This window comes from Calidris pugnax, unplaced genomic scaffold (assembly GCF_001431845.1).
Source record: "Calidris pugnax isolate Ruff unplaced genomic scaffold, ASM143184v1 scaffold44, whole genome shotgun sequence".
In the NCBI taxonomy this organism is placed as follows: domain Eukaryota; kingdom Metazoa; phylum Chordata; class Aves; order Charadriiformes; family Scolopacidae; genus Calidris; species Calidris pugnax.
Window position 1 is genome coordinate 22,040,177 of NW_015094506.1, and position 25,615 is coordinate 22,065,791.

Consider the following 25,615-nt stretch of genomic DNA (forward strand, 5'->3'; position numbering starts at 1 on the left):
TGGGTTAGTGATGGTGTTCCTTGTTTGTTGTGTGGGTGTCTATTTTTGTCAGTTAGGTTGATGGTTGGACAAGATGATCTTTAAGGTCCCTTCCAACCTAGAAGATTCTGTGATTCTGTGAGGAGAAAATCAGTGCGAATTGAGGCTCTCAGGTATGAAGTCAAAGCTAGAGAAATGGTGAGTTGGAAACCTGGGACCTAAGGTGAAGGAGTGACTGTCTGGCACCAAGGGGGCTGCACCAGTCACACCTTTGAAAGAGTGTGTGCTCCTTTACGCTGCTCACTGGAGGGGAGAAAATGTGATTTCCTGGTGTTTGGCCAGAAAAATCTGTGGAGCCAGCTAGGGAGCTCTTGTCTCCTTAAATAAAGACTTTGCTTGCAATAGAAGCCAAAAAATCCATCACTCTTTTTGGTGCTCAGAAACAGATGAACTCCCCACTGCTTTCTAGCAGCTGGAGGGGTAGTCTAATTACATATTTGGTTCTTTTTATGATCTTCTGACAACTACCTTAATATGTTTTGAATGTTCTTTGTTGATTAGTGTTCACTTGTGGTAAAGGAACTTCGTGTTCAAAAAAACGGTATTTGAATTAATGAAGTCAGCTGAGTTCAGAATTATTTTGCTGGAATTGTAATTGGTTTTATGAGCATTATTTGTTTTGCACTTGTTCGAGTGGGCTTCTGTTTCAACCACATTTGGTGTATGTGCCACTCCTGTCCACTGAAACCGGATTTTAACATGCTAAATTACAGTAGCAATCATAACTTTTTCTCTAAGTCCTTGGAATTTCTGACCTCTTCATACAATCATAGCTAATAAAGTTCAAGATACTTAGCAGTCTAGTTGTTCCCATTAACTTCTAGTGAGCAAGCTAGATACAGTGCCATCATCACACGCAGAAGTTTTCCGGTAGGTCACGTGGTGAAGTCCTGGCACCTTCTTCCCTGTCCCACACATAATGAAATTCTACTGTTGTTCTCATAGTTACCCCCTCAGAGAGAGGACTGTCATGGTTTCAGAGTGGGGAAATGTCAGAACTTTAATAATGATGGATTAAATCTGGCTGAGCACTAGTAATCCCACTCTCCCTAGTGCTTCTTTCCCTGTCTGGCAGCGTTCACAGCAGGAGCATCCAGCCGCTACTTTCAACATGAGCCACCTCAACATATTAAACTGGAACTTGAGCTATGCCTTCCTTGCATCTGCCTCTTCTTGTTGCTACAGGTTAAGGACTTCCTTCCCCTCCCTGGCTGAGGCTGGGGTGGAAGGACAGCTACACGAATGGTTGTTACCCAAGTGGAAAGATGCTGTGTGGCATTCCTCGCCACCCAACTGAAAGTTTCTCCTGTCCCCAGTGGAGGTTACAGGCCACACCAAGTGGATTAGGAAGTGTGGACTGAGCTTGAGCTTACATGCAGGGCCACTTTCTGTTGATAGGAATGAAGGCAAGAGTTGTCATCTTCTCCCCATAATCCAATCCTTTTCAGTCAGTAAAACGTTTCTAGCTGAAAAGGAAACAACCACATGGACTCCTGTAACATGGTCCCGATCCTCAAGCTGTAGCAGGAATTACTGCAATGCAGAGCAATGCTTTGGGGCTTTGTCTTTTCACCTGTTCTCCTAAGGAAATGAGATCTATGTGGTTCCACTGGGTGGTTCTTCTGGTTCCCTGCCATAACTTTTATAATAGGGATTGAAAGACTCCATAAAAAAAAAGTACATTACAGTACATTTCATGGAAGTAGACACTTGAGCAAGTCTGTGAGCAGGGGAGTCCTCAGAGAGAGAGCACTTGAGGGGGCAGCACTTCTTCCTAGGGCCTTTGTTGATGGTGGCACACACCTCCCCTGCTGTGCAGCCTGTGGTGTCCATTGCCTCCTCAGGTATCCTAACAAAGGATGGGGAAACTCTGATTATTGCAGGCAGGAGCATTAAAGGACATAAGTTTTCATTAGTTCTGCTGCTCACAGAACATTTATTTTATAGAAGGGTGGTTTTTTTTAATCTTTATGTGTGTTGTGCTGTTGGCATTGTCTTACTGGAAGCTGGGAAGTGTGCGTGCGTGTGATTTTGCCCAGCATCCTTTTCCCTTTAGAAAATGGAATTCTACACCCTGCCAACATTTTTCCTATAAAATCTAATAATAAACTGCCCACTGGTCTCTTAACAGTGGTGGTTTCAAATTCTGTGAAGTGGATTGGCACACCCAGATGTGTTGGTCTGTGCATTAGGCTTCTCACCTCCTAACCCAGCTGTTCACCACTCCTCTAGTGCTTACAGTGAAAATACTGACTTGACTAGAAGTCAGAGATTTTTTTACTCACTTACCAATGATGAGGGAGCATGTTAATTTTGAAAATGGAAAAAAAATAACAAATCCTTATGACACAAAATACATTTTTCATCTTAATCTAGCAACCTGAGATGAGGGATGCACCCTAAAAATCTCAACTTTCTTGAGTTGTACAGTACAAATAAAAGTTTTCATGGCTGAACAACAAACTCCTTAGGTAATTTTAAGAATTTCATTTGTCTTTTTTGTGTCTCACTGTGGATTTCCATCTGTTCTGGCTCTCTTCTGCAGCTATAAGAAAAACAAAATTATGCAACAATTTAAACACTAAGGCTCAAGTTCCTCATCTGTTATATGCATCTATGGTTCTTTATCCAAACAGTTGGCAATTTGCAAAATATCTGGCCAAAAATTCTCCCCAAAAGAGGATGAGTTGTATTTAATTATAGGTCTTTAACCTGACTGTTCTGTGGTGGAGTCTGTCCAATTGTATGACCAGAAACACAATAGCTAGCTTGAAATAGAAAAGGAGCAAATCTCTGTGTATAATTAGAAAAATAATAATAATTAAGGTTTGGATTTTTTCTTTTATTTTTTTTCTTTAAGCTGTACAAGGATCAGGTCTCATCTTTAGAACTGTGGAAGTTACTTTACATAAAGAGGGGAACACTTTTGGATTTGTAATAAGAGGTGAGTTACTAAATTTGAACTGTATTTTCTAAATCAGCAAAAAAGGCTGTAAGTTTTTATGGAACTCGGAAATCATTTCAAGATTTATGACTTACAATTTGTAAAAATCTCTGTGATTTATGTATTACTTTTTCCATACAATCATGTACTGCTTTTATGAAGTGCTCTAATTTTTGTTTATGGAAGAACAATAATTAAACAACTATGCCAAGAACATGGCAAACTTTGTTTGACTTAAGACCAGATTCTGCTACCACTGAAATCCATAGGAAAATTGTAGTTTTTTAGAAAGATTCACTTACAGTATTTGTATAAAATAGGTACGAAATTTGATTAATCATGCTGATAGTCTGAATTGTACATCAAAAGGATTCACTTTATTTTTAAGAAAGTATTAGAGAACAGAATGCTATATAATATACCTCAACGATGAGTTATTAGTTTCTTCATGTAAAACTTTTTTTTTTTTTAATTTAATATATAAATTCCTTAGTGGTTACTCATTACTCTGAATATACATGAAGTATGGATATTTTATCTCTGTGCAACAAAGACTACAGAACAGCAAGTTTTCACACTGAGATCAGATTTTCTAAGAAAAGAACATACATTTATTATGAATCACTCTGTAGAAATATTTTATAAAGAATTCTCTATACTATACAGTAGGTCAATTTTATTTAAGATAATATTCAGTGGAGGTTCATATTAATGGCCTGGGTGTTTTTTGATCTTCTTAGCCCATCTGTAAGTCTGCTTGCTGCAAGATTTAGGCTTGCCTTTTGGAAGTGAGCATTCATTAAAAGCATAAAATGAAGGTGTGCTTTCTCTCACTTTTCCCTTTCTAGGTGGAGCACACGATGACAGAAATAAATCTCGTCCTGTTGTAATAACATGTGTTAGACCTGGAGGCCCTGCTGACAGGTACAATTCATCTTCCACTGGAGTGCATGTGAAAGAGAAATGGAGAAAGGGAATTATTTGGGACAGAAGTTAGGATTTGGAGTGAGGTGGATCTATTCCAACTTGTTTCTTTGAAATTCATGGGTTTATGCATTAATTGTAATAATATTAACAGCAATTGGCAACCATAGAGGCTTGGCACATCACAGTGTGTGTGAGCTTTAATTTAGTATGTTCCATGTTTCAAGATTTTCCCATTAAACACTTTCAAAAATCAACCTAAAATAGTTAGAACGAATGCCTACAGTAGGTCAAAGCACACTTTTTGCAGTCTTCAGACAACTAGTGTAGCTCTTAATTATGCTTTTCATACTCCGGCACCACAATCTTTTTCTCTTGCACTGGAAAAATCCTGTCATGTGTTTTGGTGGTGTTGTATTATTCTTTTAAGGTGTTTGTACATATGTACATGTAAGTTCATAAATAACCACCTGGACAGCTTTTGAGTACAGATTTATGTTTTGGCCCAATGAACATATTGTATCTATATGAAGAAAGAATATTCATTTTATTTATATGTATGACTTATATTTTCAAAAATGGTGTTTGTGTCCTTAATCCATTAAAGAAGCTCAAAGGGCAGTTTCTTTAAGGCAGACTGATTTTCTGTAGACTACAGTGACATTTTTGACCTTGGAAACATTAATTGAGAACCTTTGTCTTTTGTCCCTCCCTTTCTTCCCACCCCCATGCCCCTTGTTTCCTTGGTTTTCTCCCCAATTCTTGAGATGACAATGTTAGTATTTTATTTTCTATTATAATTTTGAATACATTATGAGATGTGCCTGGGAGACAGTGTACATTTATAGCCAAATTATTTTAAGGTGCGAAAAGAAGAAAAGTGGAATTATCCAAGTAAGGGATGTTTTTTAAGAAAGTCAGTAAATAGACATTCATATTTTGCAATCCATTTCTGCAGCCACATGTTTGCACCTCGTATTTTAAGAAAATATTCGAGCAGGAGGTGGTTTTGTATGTATGAAAGAGGAGTTGTGTGGACAAGGAAGAGAGAAAGCATATGTGGAAGCAGAAGCTATACTTAGTTGCAATTTAACATGGCTTGATTATTTAGCTATGTGCTAAGCTTTCCAGTCGCTGACTTTCCAATTAAAGCAATTTCCTTTCCACTGCGCCCTCTGAACGTTCTCACCGTCAAAGTAAATGTTAAGTGTTAAGGCAAGAGGGATGGATGTCAGAGAGGGTGCAAGAGAATCGCTCTGCATAAAAATGGTATTATCTCCAAATCAATTTACCTTCTATTAATGAAGATCATTCCTTTAATCTCCCTTCAGAGAGGGCACAATCAAACCCGGGGACAGGCTGCTGAGTGTTGATGGGATCCGCCTGCTCGGCACAACACACGCTGAAGCCATGAGTATTCTCAAACAGTGCGGACAGGAGGCGACTCTGCTGGTTGAATATGATGTCTCAGTGATGGGTAGGTTGAGAAGAGGGGCCTTACTTTTTGGGACCATCCATGATGTTTTGCTGCCTGTTCTTGATGAGCTATTTTAGAAGTGATGGTGACCTGTTACGCTCCTCCTAGCACTGCTATTCCCTTCTGCACCGTATCATTAATCTTGGGTTCATAAGGAGGTGAGGGGTATTTTACTGTAATTTAGCATTCTGACATTTCGTGGTTTGTAGAGTGAAACCATAGTGTGGATTCTAGCAAAGTAACTTTTCCAGTGACTAGTTTATAATAAAGGTTAATGAAGTGTAAGCATTTCTATGTCACATGAAAGAAGGGGTTACTTGCTCTAACAGAGCCTTTTGCCTTTTGCCAGTGCTGCTGGATGGCCAAGATATTATTAAAAAGTCACAAAACTGCTACATAGAAATGAACGGAGAAGAGAAAATTTGTTAAGAAATGCAGAGGTGGCAAATCATGGCTTGAAAAATGAGCCTACGCTTTATACAAACTTTGATTGAACTCACTGAAGATATGGGAGGTTTTTTGGAAAGTCTAGGACAGCAGATGATTTTTCACAAAAGATTTGGGATTGAGTTATTTCCATTTGTTTTGGAAATTGTCATATCCCCTCCATTTTTGCAAGATACAGAAAATTCATGGTAGCAAGAAATAGAAACACTCACCAGTCAGGCTAAAATATTTCTTTTCTGTTTGAGGATCTTTCTGTTCCTTTCCTCCTCAGTTCCACAGTCGGATTTCTAGCCTAGCAGTAAAGAAGCCTCATGGGAATTTGTGAAATAGCACTGTCAAACTTCAAAGCCTTGGAAAAGATTAATACTTAGAAGAATAATGTCAGATATTTGTTTATTCTGCAAGAGCCCTCTTTGTTCTTCTCTGAGACAGAGATTTATTTACTTTTTTTAATTATAATATATATGTATATGTTTACTTAACTATCAAAAATGGAGTGAGGTCTGCGTGGTGTCTGGCAGGTCTGCTGGACAGTCATGCAAAGTTCATGTCCACAAAAGTGGAGACAGCTCAGCATCTGGGTGGGAACCTCCCACGTGGAAAATGGAAATGCAGGTGAACTTGTAACCTGAAGAGAACTAGAATTTACGTGTTTTCATTTATTTCTTCTTTTTCTTTGGAAGATGATGGATGACCAAACCCTATATATCATCACAGTTAAAACCAGATTCTTTATCCTTCACTTTCTCTAAGAGCAAGATCTCCTTGAACAAAGCCCGCCTGGCTTTAGACAGACTCAGTTCCCAGCGAGGCTGTCATTTCAGAGAAAACTCCCATCCCCATTCTCCTGTATACCCTAGGCAGGGCATCACCCTCAATTTCACTGTGGATCTTTTAGAAATCTTTGTAGGTTTGTGTGAGGACAAGACCACATGATGAGAAGCTCTGTGGTGCTCTAAATTGCACATTGTTTAAGGCAGGAACCTGTGTTTTTCAGTGTTACCGGGATAGAGCTCAGTGCAGGAGGGTACAGATCTTAGTTGGAAATTGCAGGCTTTTAGCTGTACAGGCAGTACCTACCAGTTGGACTCTTCATATCATTCTTTCTCTGAATAAACTCTGCTGTCTCCCTTTTGTTCTCAGTAACAGATTGGATTTGTTGTTCCTGCCTCCCTGGCAATGAAGTATGGAAACTTAAGGAGGTAGAAGAACCTGATGCTTGTGGAGTCAGAAAGAAGGGAGGAAAGGGAATCAAACACTAGGAAATTTATGGGGTGGTGGTCCTGCAGTGTCTGCAAGAAGAGATAAGGAGGGACTCAGTAGGCTCTCTTACTAATGCATTATCATTTTGTAGATTTTACCTAGCCCCTGATAGGTTTTGATTTTTTCCAATTTGCATGCCCTGCATAGTTTTCTGGCAACAGCGTGAAGAATTTTGTTGGGAAGCCTTCTTTGCTTTTTTGCAGTTGTGTTATGACCATGGTGCAAAAGCTGAAAATCATTCATTATAATCCATTGATTCCTGGCCCAGAAAAACAGTGCTGATTTGAATCTTCACTTCCTTCTGCTCAAGAGCAGTGAAGTCAAAATTGGGAGTGACATGAAAGGGAGGACACAAGCCATGAAAAGAAATTTTAAGAATGAAAAGAAATGTTACTTTGTTCCCCAGCTCTTATATTACTCACAAGACAAGCTGTTTGCAGTCCCACCTCAGGGTTTATGTGAAAGTAGGCTAAAGCAAGAGGAAGAGCATTGGGTAAGGTGGATTATCAATAACTGATGCTAGTTTAGTAGTTTAGCCTGCTGAGAGGGGGCAACAATCCAAGAGTTATATAAAAGTCTGATGCAATCTATAGGATCCTCATGGTATAAACTTTCAGTAGAATATCTTATTCCTAGAGATAAAATTGTACCATTACATGCTTTAGTATCTTTTCTTCTGTTAGCAGATGGTTATATTTTGTAAAGTAGCATTCCATGCAGCCAGAACTGGAAAGAGCCGTAAAGTATATCCTGATAGCATGAAATTGGAACTTGATTTGAAAAGGTTACACTAGATGAGGAAAATAATCCCAAAATATTTTTCAGCTACAGTCCTGTAGTGTGTAACTGGCTTTTTATACTCCTGTAAGCATAAGCTGTTTCAAAGGTGCTATATTTCTCAAAGTTTAGTTTCTTCGCCTGAAGTCTTCAAGGGGTCACCTGGGAAGCTTGTACATTTTATTGTTTCTGGAACCTAGACAAACTGGAGTAAAAAAACCATCAAGGGGTTCTGTGCAGGGTAATTAAGTGTGTATATAATGTAGGAGATGTTTCTAGTCCCACTGAACTCTCTGGGGTTACATTTGTGCTTGCTTAAATACATCCTGAAATATCCTGCTCAGCTGGGTCCTAGGAAATAAACTTGTCAATTCAGCTTCTTGGAAGAGATGTTGTTAGCTTCTTGAGTCGTTGTTTTGTTGTGTTTTTTTTTTCCTGCTGAAAGTGTTTTCCAGGTCGGTGAGTGGAGTGTACTGTTATGTAGTTTCAAAGAGACTTTGAAATAGAAAGAGTTTGGAAGTATCAAGATAATGCAAGAAGAAAATAGGAAAAAATAGTTTCTGAGAAAGTATTTTATAACCTGGTGAAATTTGAAGTTAGGGAGGTAACAGTCTTCCACGTCTTTCTGTTTTTCAAAACACCTCCTCCAATCACAAAGCAATGTGGTTGATTATATTCCTTATTGATTTTAGAGGAAACTACCTGCATTTTTTAATTTTGAGGGGAATCCTTACATCTGAAGAGGTCCAGCCTTTGTGGTCATGTGGATCACCTCTTTTCATCCAGTGGTGGGAGAGGTCTGAATATTGCAGCTCTCTGTGACTATACCTGTGCCCCTCATGTTGTGGAGGGGAAGGAGTAGAGGCAGGGTGGTGGCTAGCAGTGACTTGCCGTCACCGCCAAAAAAATTTTGCAGCCTGAATCTTTTCCTGTGGCAACCAAACAGCAAGTAATATTAATTCCAAGCTATAAACTTAATCTGGGAAGACTGAAGACTGTTTGGCAGTGGTCTGGGTGAAGTGTCCCAACGAGCTTCTCACAGCTTGAAAGCTGCAAGTCAGGCATCCTCAGTTAGAGTGAGAATGAGAACTAGGATGCAGTGCTAGTAACAAGCCACAAACAGCGATTCACACCGCCCCTGTCTAAAACAAGAAATAAAAGTTTATCACTACATTTATTTGGAAGTGGATCAGGTGCAGTTTCTCTTCAGGTTTTCTAAAATCTGCCATGATGCTTCTGGGTTCCCTATTTTCTCTGTAATTGGCGTTGCATCTGCCTGGGTAATCTTCCCTATTTACTCTGGAGGGGAGCATTCAGAAGGGTTCAAAGGTAATGACTGTCTTAAGTTTAAATTCTGGCCCATAACATTTTTATGTAACTCTAGTTCAAAAATTGCTGCTGCTGAGCTTTAGAGCAATCTGCTTTTTAAATCTTGGATGTTCTTGCTGGGATAATCTTTGATTCAAGCATACTGTAGTTACACAAAGCTATTAGCTATTGCCAGGACGTTGGCACCAAAGTAAGCTTTTGTTAGCTATTTACACATGAGAGGCACAACTTCTTTCTCTCTCATCTCTTCACTGGCTGTTTCTTAGCTCAAACCACTCTGTGGTCTTCAGGAATGAAGGAACATATTGCACATTCAAATTCCATATGTTCCTCTGGCTTCTGTAACAGTTCTGGCACTTATTTGAGCCAGAATAGATTTGCTGGAATGTGGCACCCTGTAATTGTTCTCTGAAAAACAGATACCATCCACTTCCTTTTTGGTCCCAAGCTGCCAGAGTCACCCTGACATCGAACTGGGCAACTTTAGCTACAGCAACACCCTCAATTTTCTGAACTCGGTGTTTTACCACTGATACAACTTTCTAGAAAGGGAATTATGCAGTCATTTGCTAGTAAATCTGACAGTAGCTTAACAAACAATATCTAAGCCTTTTTCCCCTTTAAATTCACCCATTAAAAAAAAAACCAACCAAAAAAAAGCAAACCCGAAAAAAACCCAAAACAAAAGAAAAGGCCATAACAATTTTATGAGAGTACATTTAAAGAAACCTGCCTCACTTTTCAGTAATTCTGCATGACTAGAACACTAGGGAAAGAAAGCTTGCATAATTTAAACATCAGGTGAAATAACCTGTGATCCAGTGTAGACTTTCAGTAATTTGTGCAAGACAAGAAATATAAGAGAAAAAAGAACTTATGGGCTGCCCCTTAAGTTTCATAAAGCAGTATCACTCAAGTGTATCCAGAGCTGTGGAGACGTTTAAGAGTTTTACAAGACCAAGGAACAGGAGCTCCAGAGACTTCAAGGACAGACTCAAGACCCTTATAAACTTTATAAATGTTGCAAGACCTTGAAAGTTAAAGGGAAGTCAGGAAGCCTGTAGGATTCCAGACCGCCTTTTTCTTTCTGTTTCTTTATAAATTTAAAATTAACATTTCCTTTGTCTCTTTCAAGTCTTTGACAGAACAGATAGGTAGTGAACTGTAGCATTTGACTGCAACTGCAGGTCTCCTGGCTGTCACAGAGCAACAGACCTAGATCCCTTGAAATTCTAAATATGAATTAGTTACTTAAACCTTTAAAGAACGGTTCCTCGCTTATGTTGCTTCAGAGACAGACTGAATGAAAATTCATGTTCAAAGCAAAGGTCACGATAGCTATATTATTTGAAGTATTACTCTACTTTAAATACTGCTATACAAACACATACACAAATTATGCTAGAAGACAACGTTTGAAGTCAAAAAGTTGAGGGTGCCAATTGGGAAATGTCAGGATTGAGATTGCCTGCTCAGCCTCTGTTCAGCTATGTGTGCATGCAATACGGTCACAAGTCCCACAGGAGAGATAATAACCTTTTTATGCAGCTATTCATTTTGACTTTTCTCTCTTCAGTATGTGACCACAGGCTTATCAAAGGCACTGCCCGGATCCTTGTCCGAATGCAAAGTTATTAATTTCCTAGTGTGTTTTTTCCTGAGGCCCTAATCCTGCCACAGTTTAAGTCCTTCAGGCAATATGCAGATCTCAAGGAGGAAACCTCAGTGTCCCAAGGTCATTCCAAATATATTGTTTCTTAAGGCAGAAGGTGACACAGACCTATCTCTCTCTAACAGTTCCAGAAATATCCACTCGCAGATGTGTCACAAGGTAAAACACATGGGGTTTTTTGTCTCTCCCGGAGGCCAACGCAGCATTCACGTTCACGCTGCACAAACTAAGCAGCTATTTAAATCTACACGCTATAGCAGTTTAGTCTCTCATCTTCCTGTGCAAGTTCCCTGTTTATCAAACACGCTATTTGTGCTTTCTGCTGTCAGTGCCAGATGCCTGCATCAGGGACATTAGTGTGAGCTGACAGTCAGGCGGGGATGTGTACAACAACTCACTTCTCTCTCTGTAGTGCTGGCTTGTTAGGATTTCATCTAGCGAAAGATGGGATATGACTTTTCCTTGGCACCAAAAAAGGCTTTTCCCTTCAGAGAACCCTGAGGCTTGTGATTTTTTTCTGCTATCGAGTTTTCTGGCATTCTAGACTTCTTTTTTACAATAGTGGGTGAGGGCTATTCCTTTTAACCCTTCATTTCTCATGCTGCTACTAAGTATGACATGCTGACTTCACTGAGTCTCATCGTGAGCCTATAAGAGGATTGATATCAATCAGTCAGGCATCAGTTCCTGCTTGCTTACCTGCTTTAATCTATTTACCTGGTTTAAAAGGAAGATAAATACCTTTTTAACACCTCTTGAGATAAATGAGTAGCATGGAAACTTGCTGGTATTTTTAAAAAATCCAGCATTTTGGGCTGGCAGATTCAAAACCCAGCTCTTGATTCATCAGTACTTTGTGTGGTCAAGAGATACTGCTGCTGACTGCTGATAGTAAAACAAGAAAATGCTTGCAATTAGTGACCAATACAGTTTAAATGTCCTTTTCAGCCTTTACAGAAATTGTGACAGAAAGAGAACCTGGTTCTTCAAAGCAGCATTTGGGTGTTTCCTCCATGTTACACAACCTTCTTCTCTTTCTTGCAGTTCCTTCTTTACGCCTTACACACCTGCCACCCAACTCATGCACTACTAGCTCCCTCAACTTAGAGTGCTTTGTCTTATGGACAGGACACTTGTTTGCTCATGAGGGTTGCTGAGTAGTGAAAGAGGTGTGGAACGGGGTCTTTTAAGAAAATATCATTTCTCTACCTAATGAATGGCACCACTGTGTTGCAATTGTCAATTTGTCGTTTCCCGGTATCTGTGTGAGCTTACATCCCTAACAGTGTTGACACATTTTTGTGTACTGTTACCTAGGCTTCTCTGTGGGAAGAACTTGATATCTGACATGACGTCTGTACCTCAAAAGAGTGAGAACCATTAAGCCCACCAGTCTGCTCCCTGTTAGCTGGGTTGTCGGACTAGCTGTCCAGCAAAGTATGTGCGTGGCTTTCTGGGGACCAGAAAAGACTTGAGTGGCCAGTAGGTTTCTAAGATGTTTGCTGACAGCAGAGAATTGTAAAGGTTCAGGATCCCGTGTTCCTTCGTGTCTTATGCAAGTGTGATGCTTTTTCCTCTGTTGTTTGTTCTTGTCCTGGTTCCTAGCTGCATTACTGTCTTTTTTCCCAGCACCTGCTTGATTTTCCTTTTCGTTACTGACCTAGTTTGAGTCGTCTTTTCTAGAAGGTCCTAAATCCCCAACATGCTAATCCCTCTCCTTACAGCTCAGTTTTTTCTTCTGTCTTTTGCCAAGTAAGTCTTGGGTAATTTTCCAACACGTTTCTCCCACATTGCTGATTTTCCTTCGTAAAGGCCTTTTGCAGTTTTCATGCATGTACTATTTCAGCCCTTTCTCCTGTCCCTGTGTCTTAGCAAACCATTCCCAAGTTTCTTGTACTGCAGCTTCTTTTCAGATCAATCACCTCACCTCAGTTCTTCCCCTTTTTGCCCAAGAAGTCCTACTCTCCCTTCCTTCTGGCTCTTCTCTTGACTCTCTATGCCAGATCTGTCAGGTAATGAAGACACATAGAGAACAAGAATTTTCAATATAAAGCCTACAGAATTTTCTATGTGGGGGCAAAACAGTATGGTTTTCCCTAGTGATGCTTTCAGACACAGCTGACCTGTTTCAGTTGAAATAACTAAAGGGAGAAAAAAAATCAGCCTGAGAGAGGTAGCCATGATAAGAAAAAATCACACCAAATGTTTGAACTGTGGCCAAGTCCTAAGTTGTAAGCAATTAAAATCAAGATGTTATAATGAGAAAAGTCTATGATTCCCAAGTATTTTTATCCTGTAGATTTTTTTTTTTTACTTTCTTTTCTCTGCCGGGTTATGATTTGTGTTACAGTGTGATAACCATATTGCTAGTAGATGATTACAGAAAGGAGGAGTTGACATGTTTTACAAGGATTTCATAAATCTTGCAGATATTTCTTTCTTTACAAACTCCTTGATCATCCCTAAAGAGAAATAAGTGGAGTTTAGCTGAACCATATAAGTTATAAATTACTCTATCAGGTCCAATTAACATTTCTCTCCAGTGCTTTTGAAACCATGGCCTCATTAAAAGCATGTTAATAAACATTACTTTGTATAGGAGAAAAAACTGTAAAGGTGAAATGAGATGTCCCTGTAACAGAAAACTAAAAATGCAATTTAATTGCCATAAAGAACTAGAAAAGGTGTGGAGAGGGTGTATTATCTTCCAAGTTCCACTTTGTAATGAAAATATTCTATGTTTTACTTACTGACTACTAACAGTAATGGACAAATTTGTCTTCAAAGACTTCTCAGGAAGGTGAAACCTCTACTTGTATGCAGTTAGTCTAAATAGTGTACAATTCAAAAAAATCAGTCTGAAATATCAATATATTTCATGATGGGTATTCATTAAAGTAGAGCCTTCCTAATCTATCCTCCTATCTCCTCACAAAGAATGTAGGGTAAATTTTTAGATGCTAATTCAAGGGTTTGCATCCTCAAATGGAAACAGTCTCTGCCTATTAAAAATATGCTATTGTGCTTTTTTTAGTAAGTATTTAAAAACAAATGATGGAAGGAGGAGATTGCTGTAATAATCTCTCCTGTCCACCATCCAGGCTCCAAGCAAGCGGAGGGAAGGGGCAAATGACCCTCATATTTATCTAGTAAAAGCTGAGGAAAAAGGATTGATCAAATCTTTCCACTTTGCGTGAGGGCTATTCAGATGTGCCATGAAATGCAGCATGAAAGAGGATTTCTATCTCTGCTACATACTCATACCACTGGTCAGCAGGAAGTTAGTCAAGAGATCTTTCAGTAAATGGGCCTATCTTTTATTTAGCATTCTGGTCAACAGCAGACTAAGAAGGATAATAAAGTATCCTGATTTGTGCTGGTCTGAAAAAAAAAATGGAGCAGGTAACTGAAGTACTTAAATTCAGAATGCAGGTGTGAAAGTTTTACAAAGAGGATGATAATTAAGCTTCTTGGAGATTAAAGGGTCTTCTGCGTGTGCCATGCAATTCAATGCACAAGAAACTCTGTAATCAGAAAAAGTCCAATTAAAAAAATTCAGCCCTGGATTTGGTTTAGTGGCATTGCAGTCATCTGAGAGACTAAGGAACAGATGTGATTTTCTTTGTATTGAGAGAACTTGGGTTGTAACCCCAGAAGCTGTCTCTAAAAGGGCCCACCTCTAAGGAAATAGCAGCAGTAGCAAAGGCTCTGTGCAAGGGAGATGAAAATACTAAATGTCTTCCCAAACTTTCCCTCAGGGAGGTTTAAAAAAATCCAGAAGTGAGCTACTCCATCCTCTTGACTTTTTTTCATCAGTGTAACACTGACCGTGCCTGACAGGTTAGGCCAAGGGGAGAAAACCCAAGAACCCCACAAATCATTTCCTGGAACACCTGTACGGGGTATAAACTAAGAGGTTAAAAGGGGATGCAATAGGGCAGATTTTCATCCCTTTTGCACTATGGTTTGTGGTTCCTTCATCATTTTACAAAACATTCATGTTGAAAAAAGATGGATTTTAAATTATGAATATTTTTAGGTATTGTGCCTAAATATGAACTGTCTTAATTAATGGCATTCTAGTGCAAAACCGGTGTGAATGAGATTTGAAGCAGATCCTGTGAGACTGCACCATGTAATATTCAGCACATAGGAGATGTGTACTGCTCAGAGAAGAACAGTACTAAGGCCCTTAAGCTGGAATTTTAGGTAGGGAAAAAAAAATCAACATCTAAGCTGAACGAGTTAATCTTGAAATCAACATAGTTACTCAAAGATAATTGCAGCAGTGCCACATCTTACAACATGATCTTGTTACACAGAATTATACTTCCGATGGTGTTGCTCAGCTGTACGATGAGTGAAATGTTACGTTCTCTGTGCATTTGCTATTCAAACCACATTCCCCTACAGTAATTTTAAACACCCATAATAATCTGTCTTGGCATCTTTTTCCTAAATGCATGATTACTGTGCTTTGTTCATTTAAAGAGATCATTTCATAGCCTATGAACTCAATATTTATCAGAGTGGTTTGGGGAAACAGTATTGATAAAAATTGCTCTGTGTGTTAGCCTGTGTTTAGCCAAAAAATAATGGGATTTTTCTTTTTTTTAATCATTGGTGACTCACATTAATGGTGTTTGACCTCCTGTGAGTTTCACGATTTTAATTTGTAAGGAAACTGGCCAGAATATTCTGGCAGCTATTATTGATTGGTCGTGTTGCTATTTTAGTGTAGATGCTGGAGGACATTAACAAAAGTACGTTTCCATGCTAACTGAACATGCATTCGAAAGAAACCAAAGACAAGCACCTGACTTCAGGTTTGAGTTAAATCTTACCTGTTTTCTTCCTGGAGGAGGAGAAAAGGGTGGCATGATTTTATGAAGTGTACTTCTCTAGACTGTTCACCAGTTTCATCTTTAATTGCAATTCTGACACTAGCAGAAAAGTCATGGCTCACTGCAGCCAAAAAAAGAACACCGAGCCCTCCTGAAGAGATGAGTAATGAAGGATATGACAGCTTTCCAAGGTTACAGGTAAAGCTGTGGCAACCTGAGGTTTCTTCCTTCCTCTTACATGCCTCCAGACATTTCTCCTCTGGCTGATAAAATTGCATTTTTACATGCAGAATCCACACCAGTATAAAAGCACTCTTTCTTGGAACCGAGTCAAATCATGTGGTGACCCTCAGGTTACCTGCATGAAATTGGAAGTAAAGTAGGGCTTTGCCAAGAGACAAAATTGACTGTAGGGCATCAGAGGCAATGAGGCTCTGGGGAGAAAAGAGACAGACAATGGGGGAGCAGAGATGGGGATGCTAATGAGAAAGGGCTTTCTAGGGTAAGGTTTCCTATTGTATTACACACAAGCATCTATAACCCATATTGCCTCTGAATTACAGGGTTAGTTTCACTCTTTTTCTGGCTATATACAGTAGGTTATATACATGAAAAGATGATAATATGTACACCTTGAGGCAGAGCTTTGGGACTTGTTTCATGTTACTTAGGAAGTCCCTCAACACTTTCTTTAAAAAATCCTGGTTGGGTTTTTTTTTATCCTTTCTTTTTAATTTCCAAAAGCTATTGCTGATTCAGGTCATCTTGCCTGAGTTCTTAATTGAAATCTAAAGGCTTCAAGCAGCTTAAATAGGAAAAAAAAAGAAAAAAAGAAAACCTGGACTGCAGACACACTGAGCCTGTCGTTTCTCCTCTGTCACTAATATGATTTGGCACAACATCCCCCATAACTGCAAAGAAAATCTAAAACAATTCTTCCTGCCATTATTTAGCTCAGGAAAGCCACCATCAATTTATAACTAGTAGTTGTTATTCACATATAACTTCCTCATTTTAAAATAAATGCTCAATGTAGGTACTAAATACCCTGGAATTGCATTTTTAGCGAAATATATAGTTTTATCTTGATTGTTGAATATGCTCTGCTAGATGATTCAACGGATCTTAGTAGTTTTTGCATGCACATGAAGCTGCATCTAATCCCTAGCCACAGCAGTGTGCTGTCATCTGAAGCACTTAGGATAAGAACAAGAACTGTTGATCCTTTATATCAGCCATCAGGTGCCTTTCATGAAGTTAGCCAAGGCCTGGTCCAAGCCTGTTTGACTCAGTAGGAAGACTTACTGATATCAGCTGGGATTTAAAGTAGGAGCCAAGGGAGAAATATGTAGTTCTTGTCTTGTGTTTGTAGAGCTTTGCTCACAGGGAAATAAACAGCAGAGCTGTGCTTCTTTGCTCCGCTCCTCAGTTCTCACCAAATGGACACCCAGTTTATACCAACAAAAATGTCTTCTGCCAGCACAAACATCTCCTAGTTTAAACACTGTTTGCACCAAATCAATGTTGTATTTCATGTCAGTTTTAAAACATCTACTTTCAGGATTTTACAGCCAATTCAAGCCTGAAGTGTAGGAAAGACCTGTATTACAAGGACCTAACTCTGACACACATTATTTAAAAATAATGCTGTTTACACTGTTTAATTGCACCCAGTTACCACTCAGTCCTGTCCTGTCTACTAATGAAAAGGCAATATAGAAATGTAGAACCATTTAGATTGGAAAAGACCCTTAAGATCATTGAATCCAACCTTAAATGTGCCAGGCCTGTTTTCTCTTTGCTCCTTTGCTAAAATATTTCTCTTCTGGTACTTCAACATTAGCATGGGAAAACAGCTTGCATGCATGAAATTACCAGTTTTGTGATTAGTTTTATAGGTCATCCCAGTTTGGATCTAGATCACAGCAAAAGTCTTCACCCTCGAGCATGCTAGAGAACCTCTTAGATGAGCAGCCACTATGCATTTCATTTGATTTACTTTTTGGCTTTCACATGACAGACCAGATTTCAAATGTTAGCATTGGATGTTGTAAATCATGGCAAGACATTGGTGCTGCTGGTCTGTCTCACTGCATTCTGCCCTCCTTTAGTTGGACTGGGAAGGTGGGAGAAGTATCAGCTGCTATGTTCAAACTAGAAAACTGCTGAAAAGGAGAAAAAAAGAAGGAAGGATGTGCCCTTTCTGTGGTTCTTTATGATCCCCCTTTGCAGGAGGAATGGCTTTTTTTAGATTTTTGTAAACTGCCTCGCAGTTAAACCCATGATTTTCAGAGCAGTGAAAACTTCGGCAGTATACGCTAAGGTTTTTCTTGTGGCCACCTTCCCCCCAGTAACTGCCCAAGCCTGGATTTTTTGGGGGGTGGGGGGTGTGTGAGGGAATTTTCAGGCAAAATTGTTCTGCCATTTTCAGAAAAGAGTTTAGAGGAAGTCATTTTGCCTGTGACAAGAAAGTTGGAGAATCTTTTCTTTGTGAAGATGTGTCTTTTTGAAGCACTCAAACACAGACATGCAAATCAGTAGGTACTGGTTGAGGGAGAGAAAGCCCTTTTCAGGAAAGTCTCTTCTGCTTATCCCAGTGAAAATGCACCAGATATAGCTACATTTGGAAGTCTTTGAAGGGATACAGTTCAGTGTGCTCAGGAGAAGCTGTGTTTGGTGACAACTTTTCCAAAAGATCTTGTGTATATCAGGGAATGTTTTTTCTTGTCATTGTAAAGTTCCTTTCAATTCAGCTCTTCGGGGATGGGAAGTGCAAGAATTAAAGACACAGCCTTACTCATATGCCTTGGAACATATGTCTTATGATATAGATTTTAGTTCAAATGATTGCATATGTTTTTCCTTCGTCAGTAACCTGCTGTGTAGTACTGAGTGATCTGGGAAACAGTCAAGTGGGGCAAATGTTCTATAGACTGGTTTGTCTCATCTTGGTGGAGATTCCTAAAGTAGGGCAGGTGAAACACATTTAAAAATGCCAGTTTTCTCTGATGGTTGTAGAGGGAGTTTAAGCCTCCAGTTCAGGTGTAGCTACCTCAGGTGTCCTCTGCATATGCCTGCCTTTTGGTGCAGTGAATCCCAGCATAGGTGTCTCAGGTCGGCCTCTCTGATATAATGGATGCTTTCAACCTTGATGTCTTTGATTCTCATTTGTTTATCTGCACAGTGGGGAAAATGGCATACTTTTTCTCTAATGGGTGGTTATAAGATAAAATAGTTAATAAACGTGTGTTGTAATGAATATCCAAAGGCTGCACCATACAATAGCACTCTCCCACCACGTGTGCTCAGAGAAGGATGAGAATACTGTTTAGTAATTAAGGCATGAGCATGGAAAAAGAAGGGAAAAGTGTTGCTACTCATTAAATAGTCACTGTCTACCTTCCACATGAGGCTCTTGAAGAAAGAAGAGTATGTGATTATTTAATTAAAGAAGAGAGGTAAAAATAAGTTCATTCAGGCAATAATCATTCTGGGGTTCATTAAGTTTGAAGTGCTTTGTGCCCGCATGGTGACCGTAATATTTTCCTTTTAATGTCATTCTGTTTGTAAACACGTACTTCTGAGCTTTTTTTATATATATATGCATGTGTTTTTATAATCATTTATATTGATGTTGTGCTGATTTTAATCAACTCCTAATTCATTTGGGTTTTTACAGTTTGCATAAGCACAGTCTTTCTGTTGCGGTCAGCTCAGCACTGTTGAATGGAGTAGTCTTCTTCTGAGCACCACGACCTCTAATTTTTCAAGGGCTTTACAGTGTAGGTAAATCTGGGTGTATTTTCACTCATAGAAAAAAGAAGCACACCCAGAAAAGACTTTTTGCAATTTTTCCTTTACACAAATTCAATAATGACCAAATTACTGAATTGCAAATCTCTGTACCTTCTGAGCACTGGAACATCTTCAAAAAGAAAAAAAGCCATCAGACAGGGGGCATGAGAGGACCTGGAGTCCCTCCGAGCGTGGCAGCAGGAGCTGCTCTGGCAGGAGGTAAATGGCTTGTCCAGTGCAAAAGAGGAGCCGCAGAGGAACCTTGCCAAGGGTGACCCTGGCAGCAAGCTGGCAGGCTGCCTGCTGCAGAAGCAGATGAAAGAGTGCACTTCTCATTGCTGGGACACTGTCAGTTATGGGGTGCTTGGGTTTCTAGAGGTTATTGCTTGCTTGGGATTTTAGGGGAAGAAATGTGGGGAATTGTTGTTGCTGGAAAGGCATGCTGCAGAGAACAGGCGATGTTGAGACCTTATTTTACTTTAAACGTGTGAATACTCCCCGTAGTCCTGTTCCTGTATCGCCTGGAACAAGCACTGGGAAGGGAAAAGCTGGAAATAGATAGGCAACAGATAAGCCATCCTGGATTATTTTTGCAATGTGGGATCAAAGAGCTTATATTCAAAACTATGGCTTCTGTGTTGGATTTGAGGGCAATTTACCTAAATTACTTTCTTGATTTCTTTGAAATGTTTTTGCTGAACTGCTGGTCAGGCAATACCAAAGTGGAAAGAGAGGGCAGTTAATGAACTTGTTTCCTGACTCATTCAACCAAAGTTTCATTTCATGAGTAGTTGGCATTGAATGGCAAAATATCCCGTGCAACCCCAGGGAGCTGCAAAACTCTCACTCTACTCCTCGGTGCCTAAATATCAAGGTCAGATCTCAGCCTCAGCCTTCTGCATGGTAGCATTTTATACTGCGGCTGTGCCAATGCACCAATTATTTATGAGACATCTGTGCTAGAGCACAGATTATTGAAAAGAGACCAAAAGTTTTGGGGAAAAAAAGTGGTACTGATAATACAAACTTGTAACATCAGAAATTTGTGTTATCTGTTACAGACAACAATGTAGAGTTTACTTGAGTTTCTCTTTTTTTTCTGGTTTATACTCAGCTAATATGCTCTGCATAGGAGTGTTTTAGACTATTCTGAAACATCCTGCCTGTTCAACCAAACCAAGTCTGTTGCTTTCCATATTAGCAGAAGCACACCAAAAGTGACTTCCACCAGAAGAAGTCTCCACACCAGAGACTACTCTTGGCTTGTGTGCTGAGGTCACTAACACATACAAATAATACATAATCATGAATGTATGAGGCAGTATGGCTCAGTACAGAGAACCCTTGAGCAAGGTCTAGTCATGTACCTCGAGTATGCCAAACAGCCCAGCCACGTGGGTCAGCCCTCTGGTGAGAAGCAGAAGTGGCTGTCTTGGGCACGGCACCTTGCTCGTGTGGCTCTGCCGCTTCCAGGGCTTCAGCTCCCACTGGAGTGACAGGGAGATGGGGACAGCTCAGGTATCTTACTACCACAGCATTGACATATCCTCACTTGCCCTAACTGCTCCGTGTGCATGTCAGCTGAAGATGTCCAAACTGTCCAGGACATACCTTTGCTCTCAGGCTTTTGGGATTATCTGAGACGTCATTGTCCTGGTAGAGCCCTGGACAGATGGGAACTGTCAGCTCGACACAAAGTTTGGGTGTTCGCAGTGTTTGTTCCCATCTGTCAAGTGCTGGCAGTTGAGGGGCTTTGTGCTTTGTAGGCTTTTGAAGATAATCCAGTCCCATTCTTAATTATTACTGTTCCTGTTAGATGGAAACTTAGAGTCATTATGGCAAATAGACATAATTTATGGGTACTGCAGCACTTTATATTATCTATAGTAGTGCATACTTACAGGCATACTTTTGAGGCTAGCAGATGTAGAATTTGGCATACCAGCTGTGTCTTAGTTTGCAGGCAGAGATGCAGATTGTGCTGTCCGTATTTGTTCTATTTGTTATGATTAGTCAGGTACAGAATCATGCAAGAGCTGGGGTGTTCTGAGGAAATCAAGGTTCTGGTGTATTTTATTTCCTCTCCTACTTGCAAGAAAAAATAAGTACGGGAAGCTCCTTTTACATATGTATCTATCTATCAGGTTGCCCAGACAAGTTGTGGATGCCTCATCATTGGAAGTGTTAAAGGTCAGGTTGAATGGGGCTTTGAGCAACCTGATCTAGTGAAAGATGTCCCTGCCCACACCCGGGGGATTGGACTAGATGCTCTTTAAAGGTCCCTTCCAACCTAAATCATTCTATGATTCAGTGGTTCTGTGATTTTATCCTTGCTTTGTGCAGTAGAGAAAATAGTGTTTTGTATTGCAGGGTCTTGGCAGAGGACTTGATGTATTATTTGCACCTGGGGGGGAAGCTTTTTTATTTTCAAAGATTATTTGTAAAAGTAATTATTTGTAAGTTCCATTCCTGGACAGAAATGCAGGCAGAATTCTATCACTGCTGACTTCTGCAAACATTTTACAGTCAATGTAATGCTCTCGAGTTTTTCAGGGCAGTTTTCAGGAGCCATCCTTCAATAGAAAGATGGTGTTTGAGGCCCAGGTTGCCAAACTAAGCATAAAGTTGTATTGATGGACTCCCAAGTTCTGAAACCAACGTGCTGCTCTCAGGGGTAGAGATTGGAGTTTTCAGTAGTTCTGTAAGTGCCATCTGAATTTTCTATGTAGTACTCATTTTTCAGATAATAAAGGAATGAAATTGCAGAGCCTGGGCTTATTTAAAACTTATTCAGACTAGATTCAAGGAGGTAGATTCGGGATCTTCTGTACAGGCTCTATCCACCATGTCCCCTGTCTGTTGTAAATTCAGCAACAGAGAAATCGGGTTTTAAATTAACAGAGCACAGAAAAAGAAAGGTACAGATTAATGAAGAGGTGGGGATTTAATACAGCTTTTGAGCAGAGAAGGGACCTAGTAAAAAATAAAGATGTCTGAGCTTGCAGCTGAGTTAGTAGGAGGAGTGATTGTCCCAAGAATTGGGGAAAGTCTTCTAAGTGAAAGGGGTTTAGGCAGGCTTTTGTGGTCTGAACATGAGAGAAAGTCTGAGGAAGTCCACAAGGGGATTTTGAGTACATCACTCATCACACCACACTGGTGTGAGCACTCTGAAGGCGGGAACGGTTCTTCAGCTGGTTAGCAGGCGTTTCTGAGCTGAGGAGGATGATGGGGCTAAGGCTGCAAAGTATGAAATTAGGTGAAGGTAGCACCTAACCCTTTGATTTGAAGAACTGGGCTGAATTAGAGGCGTATGAAAGAACTGCAGGAATTAGTCAAGAGAGATAAATGGAAAGACCGTGCCAGTCAGTTGACTAGAATATGAAATTGCTTGTGTATAGGGGAGGAGATAGGTGGCACATTTGTCTAGAGAATAATGTCTCCGTTTTCCATTCTGAGGCTGAGAGGTCCCTCTGATTTCACTATCACTCATTCTGCTGGCATCCTCTGAAATTATTCCTATTTTTCTTTTTTGAGATCTGGTTATTCTAAAGGTGAAAGGGTGTAAAATGACATCAGTGGCTTTTTTCCTTAGCAGCAATTTCATGTTTTTCTGTGGACTCTGTGAGCTTTCATTCAATTAGTAGCCCAGCAGCCCCAGTGCTATGCTGTTACTGGCAATAAGGAAAAAGACCCTATTTTATCCCTTGTTTTAGTACTGGTTTTGCCCCTCTAATTCTGGCTGAGTAAAATTAGAACAGCTGTTGCTCACTCTACAGCCTGCCTGAAACACACAGATACTCCATAATCAAGGGAACACTAGGAGCACACATATTTTATGGTATGTTCTAAGTTGGGCCTTGGAGATTGCCACTGACCCTTTGAACAAGAGCAATATTTAATTTTTAAATAGTTGTTTTATTATTAAAGAAACTACCACCCTCTCTGCCCAAATACTGCTTGTAATATATAATGTCAGCTTACTCCGTTCCAAAATATATTTTAGAGTAAAGTCTCACATGTCATTAAGCTTATTAATATTTTTTGTATTGTCTCTCAGGGTTGAATTAGAAGCACTGTCAATGACTTTTAGCTTTTCAGACGTCGTTATCAGAGCTTGCAAGCTGGCATTGATTCTAGTTTTCCCATAGGATCTCAGATGAAAAAAGGTTGCTCTGCTAAATGAAGCATGAACAAAGCCAGGGTGCAAACATTATGCAATATTAGTAGAACAGAAAACCAGGGCCAGTACTGTGCATCAGTGCCATGTGTGTGGTTTACTTGTGACCTTTACAGTCACAAAAATACGAGGAATCAAATCGTATTACTCTGAATGAGTGATAATGGTGCTACCCAGCTGTAAGGCATCTTGAATGTTGTTCCTGTGCCCTTTAGATGCTGTAGAAGTCTTATTCCTGCCTCTCTTCCTCGCTGCTACTTTCCCTCTTGAAACCATTGACCCATGATCCCAATCTCAATTTCTTAATTAGATAATCTTTAAAAATATGTAATTAATATTCCCTTTTTTGCAAAATGGAGATTAGGGGTTTGTTGAGATCAAATTATCTTTGGAGTACAAAGAAAGGGTATTACATAAATAAGCAGCCTCACGCGCCCAAAAATTTAGTATTTAAATAAACATGGGTTAGATGTGGTGTTGGGACATATGGTGTAGGGGAGAACTTTGTAGAGTAGGGTTGATGGTTGGACTCGATGATCCCAAGGGTCTTCTCCAACCTAAATGATTTTATGATTCTGTGATCAGTCAGCTCTGTGTGTGTAAGGGAGATTTAGCTAATCATCTACTTGGTGTTAAATATGAGTGAATGAAAAAGCCACTGCAACGGAAATGAAAAATATTAGCAAGATAGCCTAAGGAATATTTTCGGATTTGGCTGAAAAACAGTGCCAATAGTAGGCTTTTTCATCTCTCTGCATCTGTGACCTGGTGAACTACAAACCTGGGGAAAGAAGAGCAAAGGTGCTAGTGGAGAGGCGCACAGAAGAGGGAGAAAAGTGAACAAAAGCTTCCCCACTCCCAGCAAATCTTTCTCTTGCACAGTAAGGTAACTAGCCATTTTTGGGTTTGGCTTTTGTTCTGCTAGGGACCGTGGAAAAGGCAGACAACTGGAGGAGGTCAACCACCTATCGCTAGGGCAGTCTCAGGAAAACCTGAAAAGGAAAATAGTGGGGCCACGGTACGATAAAATATTATGAGTCTCATTATCACAGGTAGGGGTAAGGTCTTGCCACTGGACAGTGAGGAGTTGGGACAACTTTAAGTTTATTAGTCTTACAGAAAGAGTGTTTTAATGGACATTCTTTCTGGGTAGGTGTTCATTTAAAAAAAAAAAGTCCTTAAGAATACAATAAGCAAACCACATGGATGATGACAGGATTCATTAAGTGCAGTTTAAGATACTGTTTGACAGTAATGAATGATCTGGTGGTTAATGAAGAGTGGAGGTGAATGCACTCAGAATCCCTGAGTGCTTTTCTGTTGCTCCACTGTCAGCTGAGAAGTGCTGTAAAGGGCGTTGGGAAATGGTCTGTATGGAGAGTGTGGCTGCTAAAGGCACAGGTCTTAGAAACAAAATTCATTCAGTCTGCTAGAAATTCTGCCTGTTGTTTTGGTTGGTTACGTGGGCTCTCAGCATTGTTCAACTGGCCATGGATTTTCAGTGCCCTGTAAGAAATGTATCAAGACTGATTTTTCCGTTTCAGCTATCTAGCTTTCCAAAGAAAAGGCAAATACACAAATCTCCTGGTGGAAAATGTATGGTGTGTCTGTCACCTTAAATCTTGAGCTATTTCTGGGGGGCAAAAAAAATGGTTTTCATGTTTCAGATCCTGCTACCTAGACAGAAAATGGAGGTCCTAATCCCTAATGCAGTGATTCTGAATGGACGGACACAGCTATGCCTGCTTGGCATTCCCCACCATCGGTTACTCTGTAAAATAATCTGTTGCAACTGAAGCACTGGCAAATAAAGGCCAGATCTTCTGTGCCATAGACACCAGACTCACCACTGCAATTTCAAACTACCTTCCACTTGTGCATTGAATGCTCACAGTGACATGTTGGTTGCCTCAACCTTTCTAGAGGA

General features: G+C 39.9%; 1 protein-coding gene across 5 annotated transcripts in view; it reads left to right on the forward strand.

The window, feature by feature from the left end:
* GRIP1 (glutamate receptor interacting protein 1) overlaps nucleotides 1-25,615 on the forward strand; it is a 108,122-nt gene that overhangs the window by 28,663 nt on the left and 53,844 nt on the right. For all 5 annotated transcript variants that reach the window (XM_014963658.1, XM_014963660.1, XM_014963657.1 and 2 more), the window contains exons 4-6: nucleotides 2,900-2,983; nucleotides 3,832-3,907; nucleotides 5,239-5,384. In XM_014963658.1, the coding sequence (XP_014819144.1) occupies nucleotides 2,900-2,983; nucleotides 3,832-3,907; nucleotides 5,239-5,384 (306 nt within the window). The remainder of the gene's footprint in view (nucleotides 1-2,899; nucleotides 2,984-3,831; nucleotides 3,908-5,238; nucleotides 5,385-25,615) is intronic.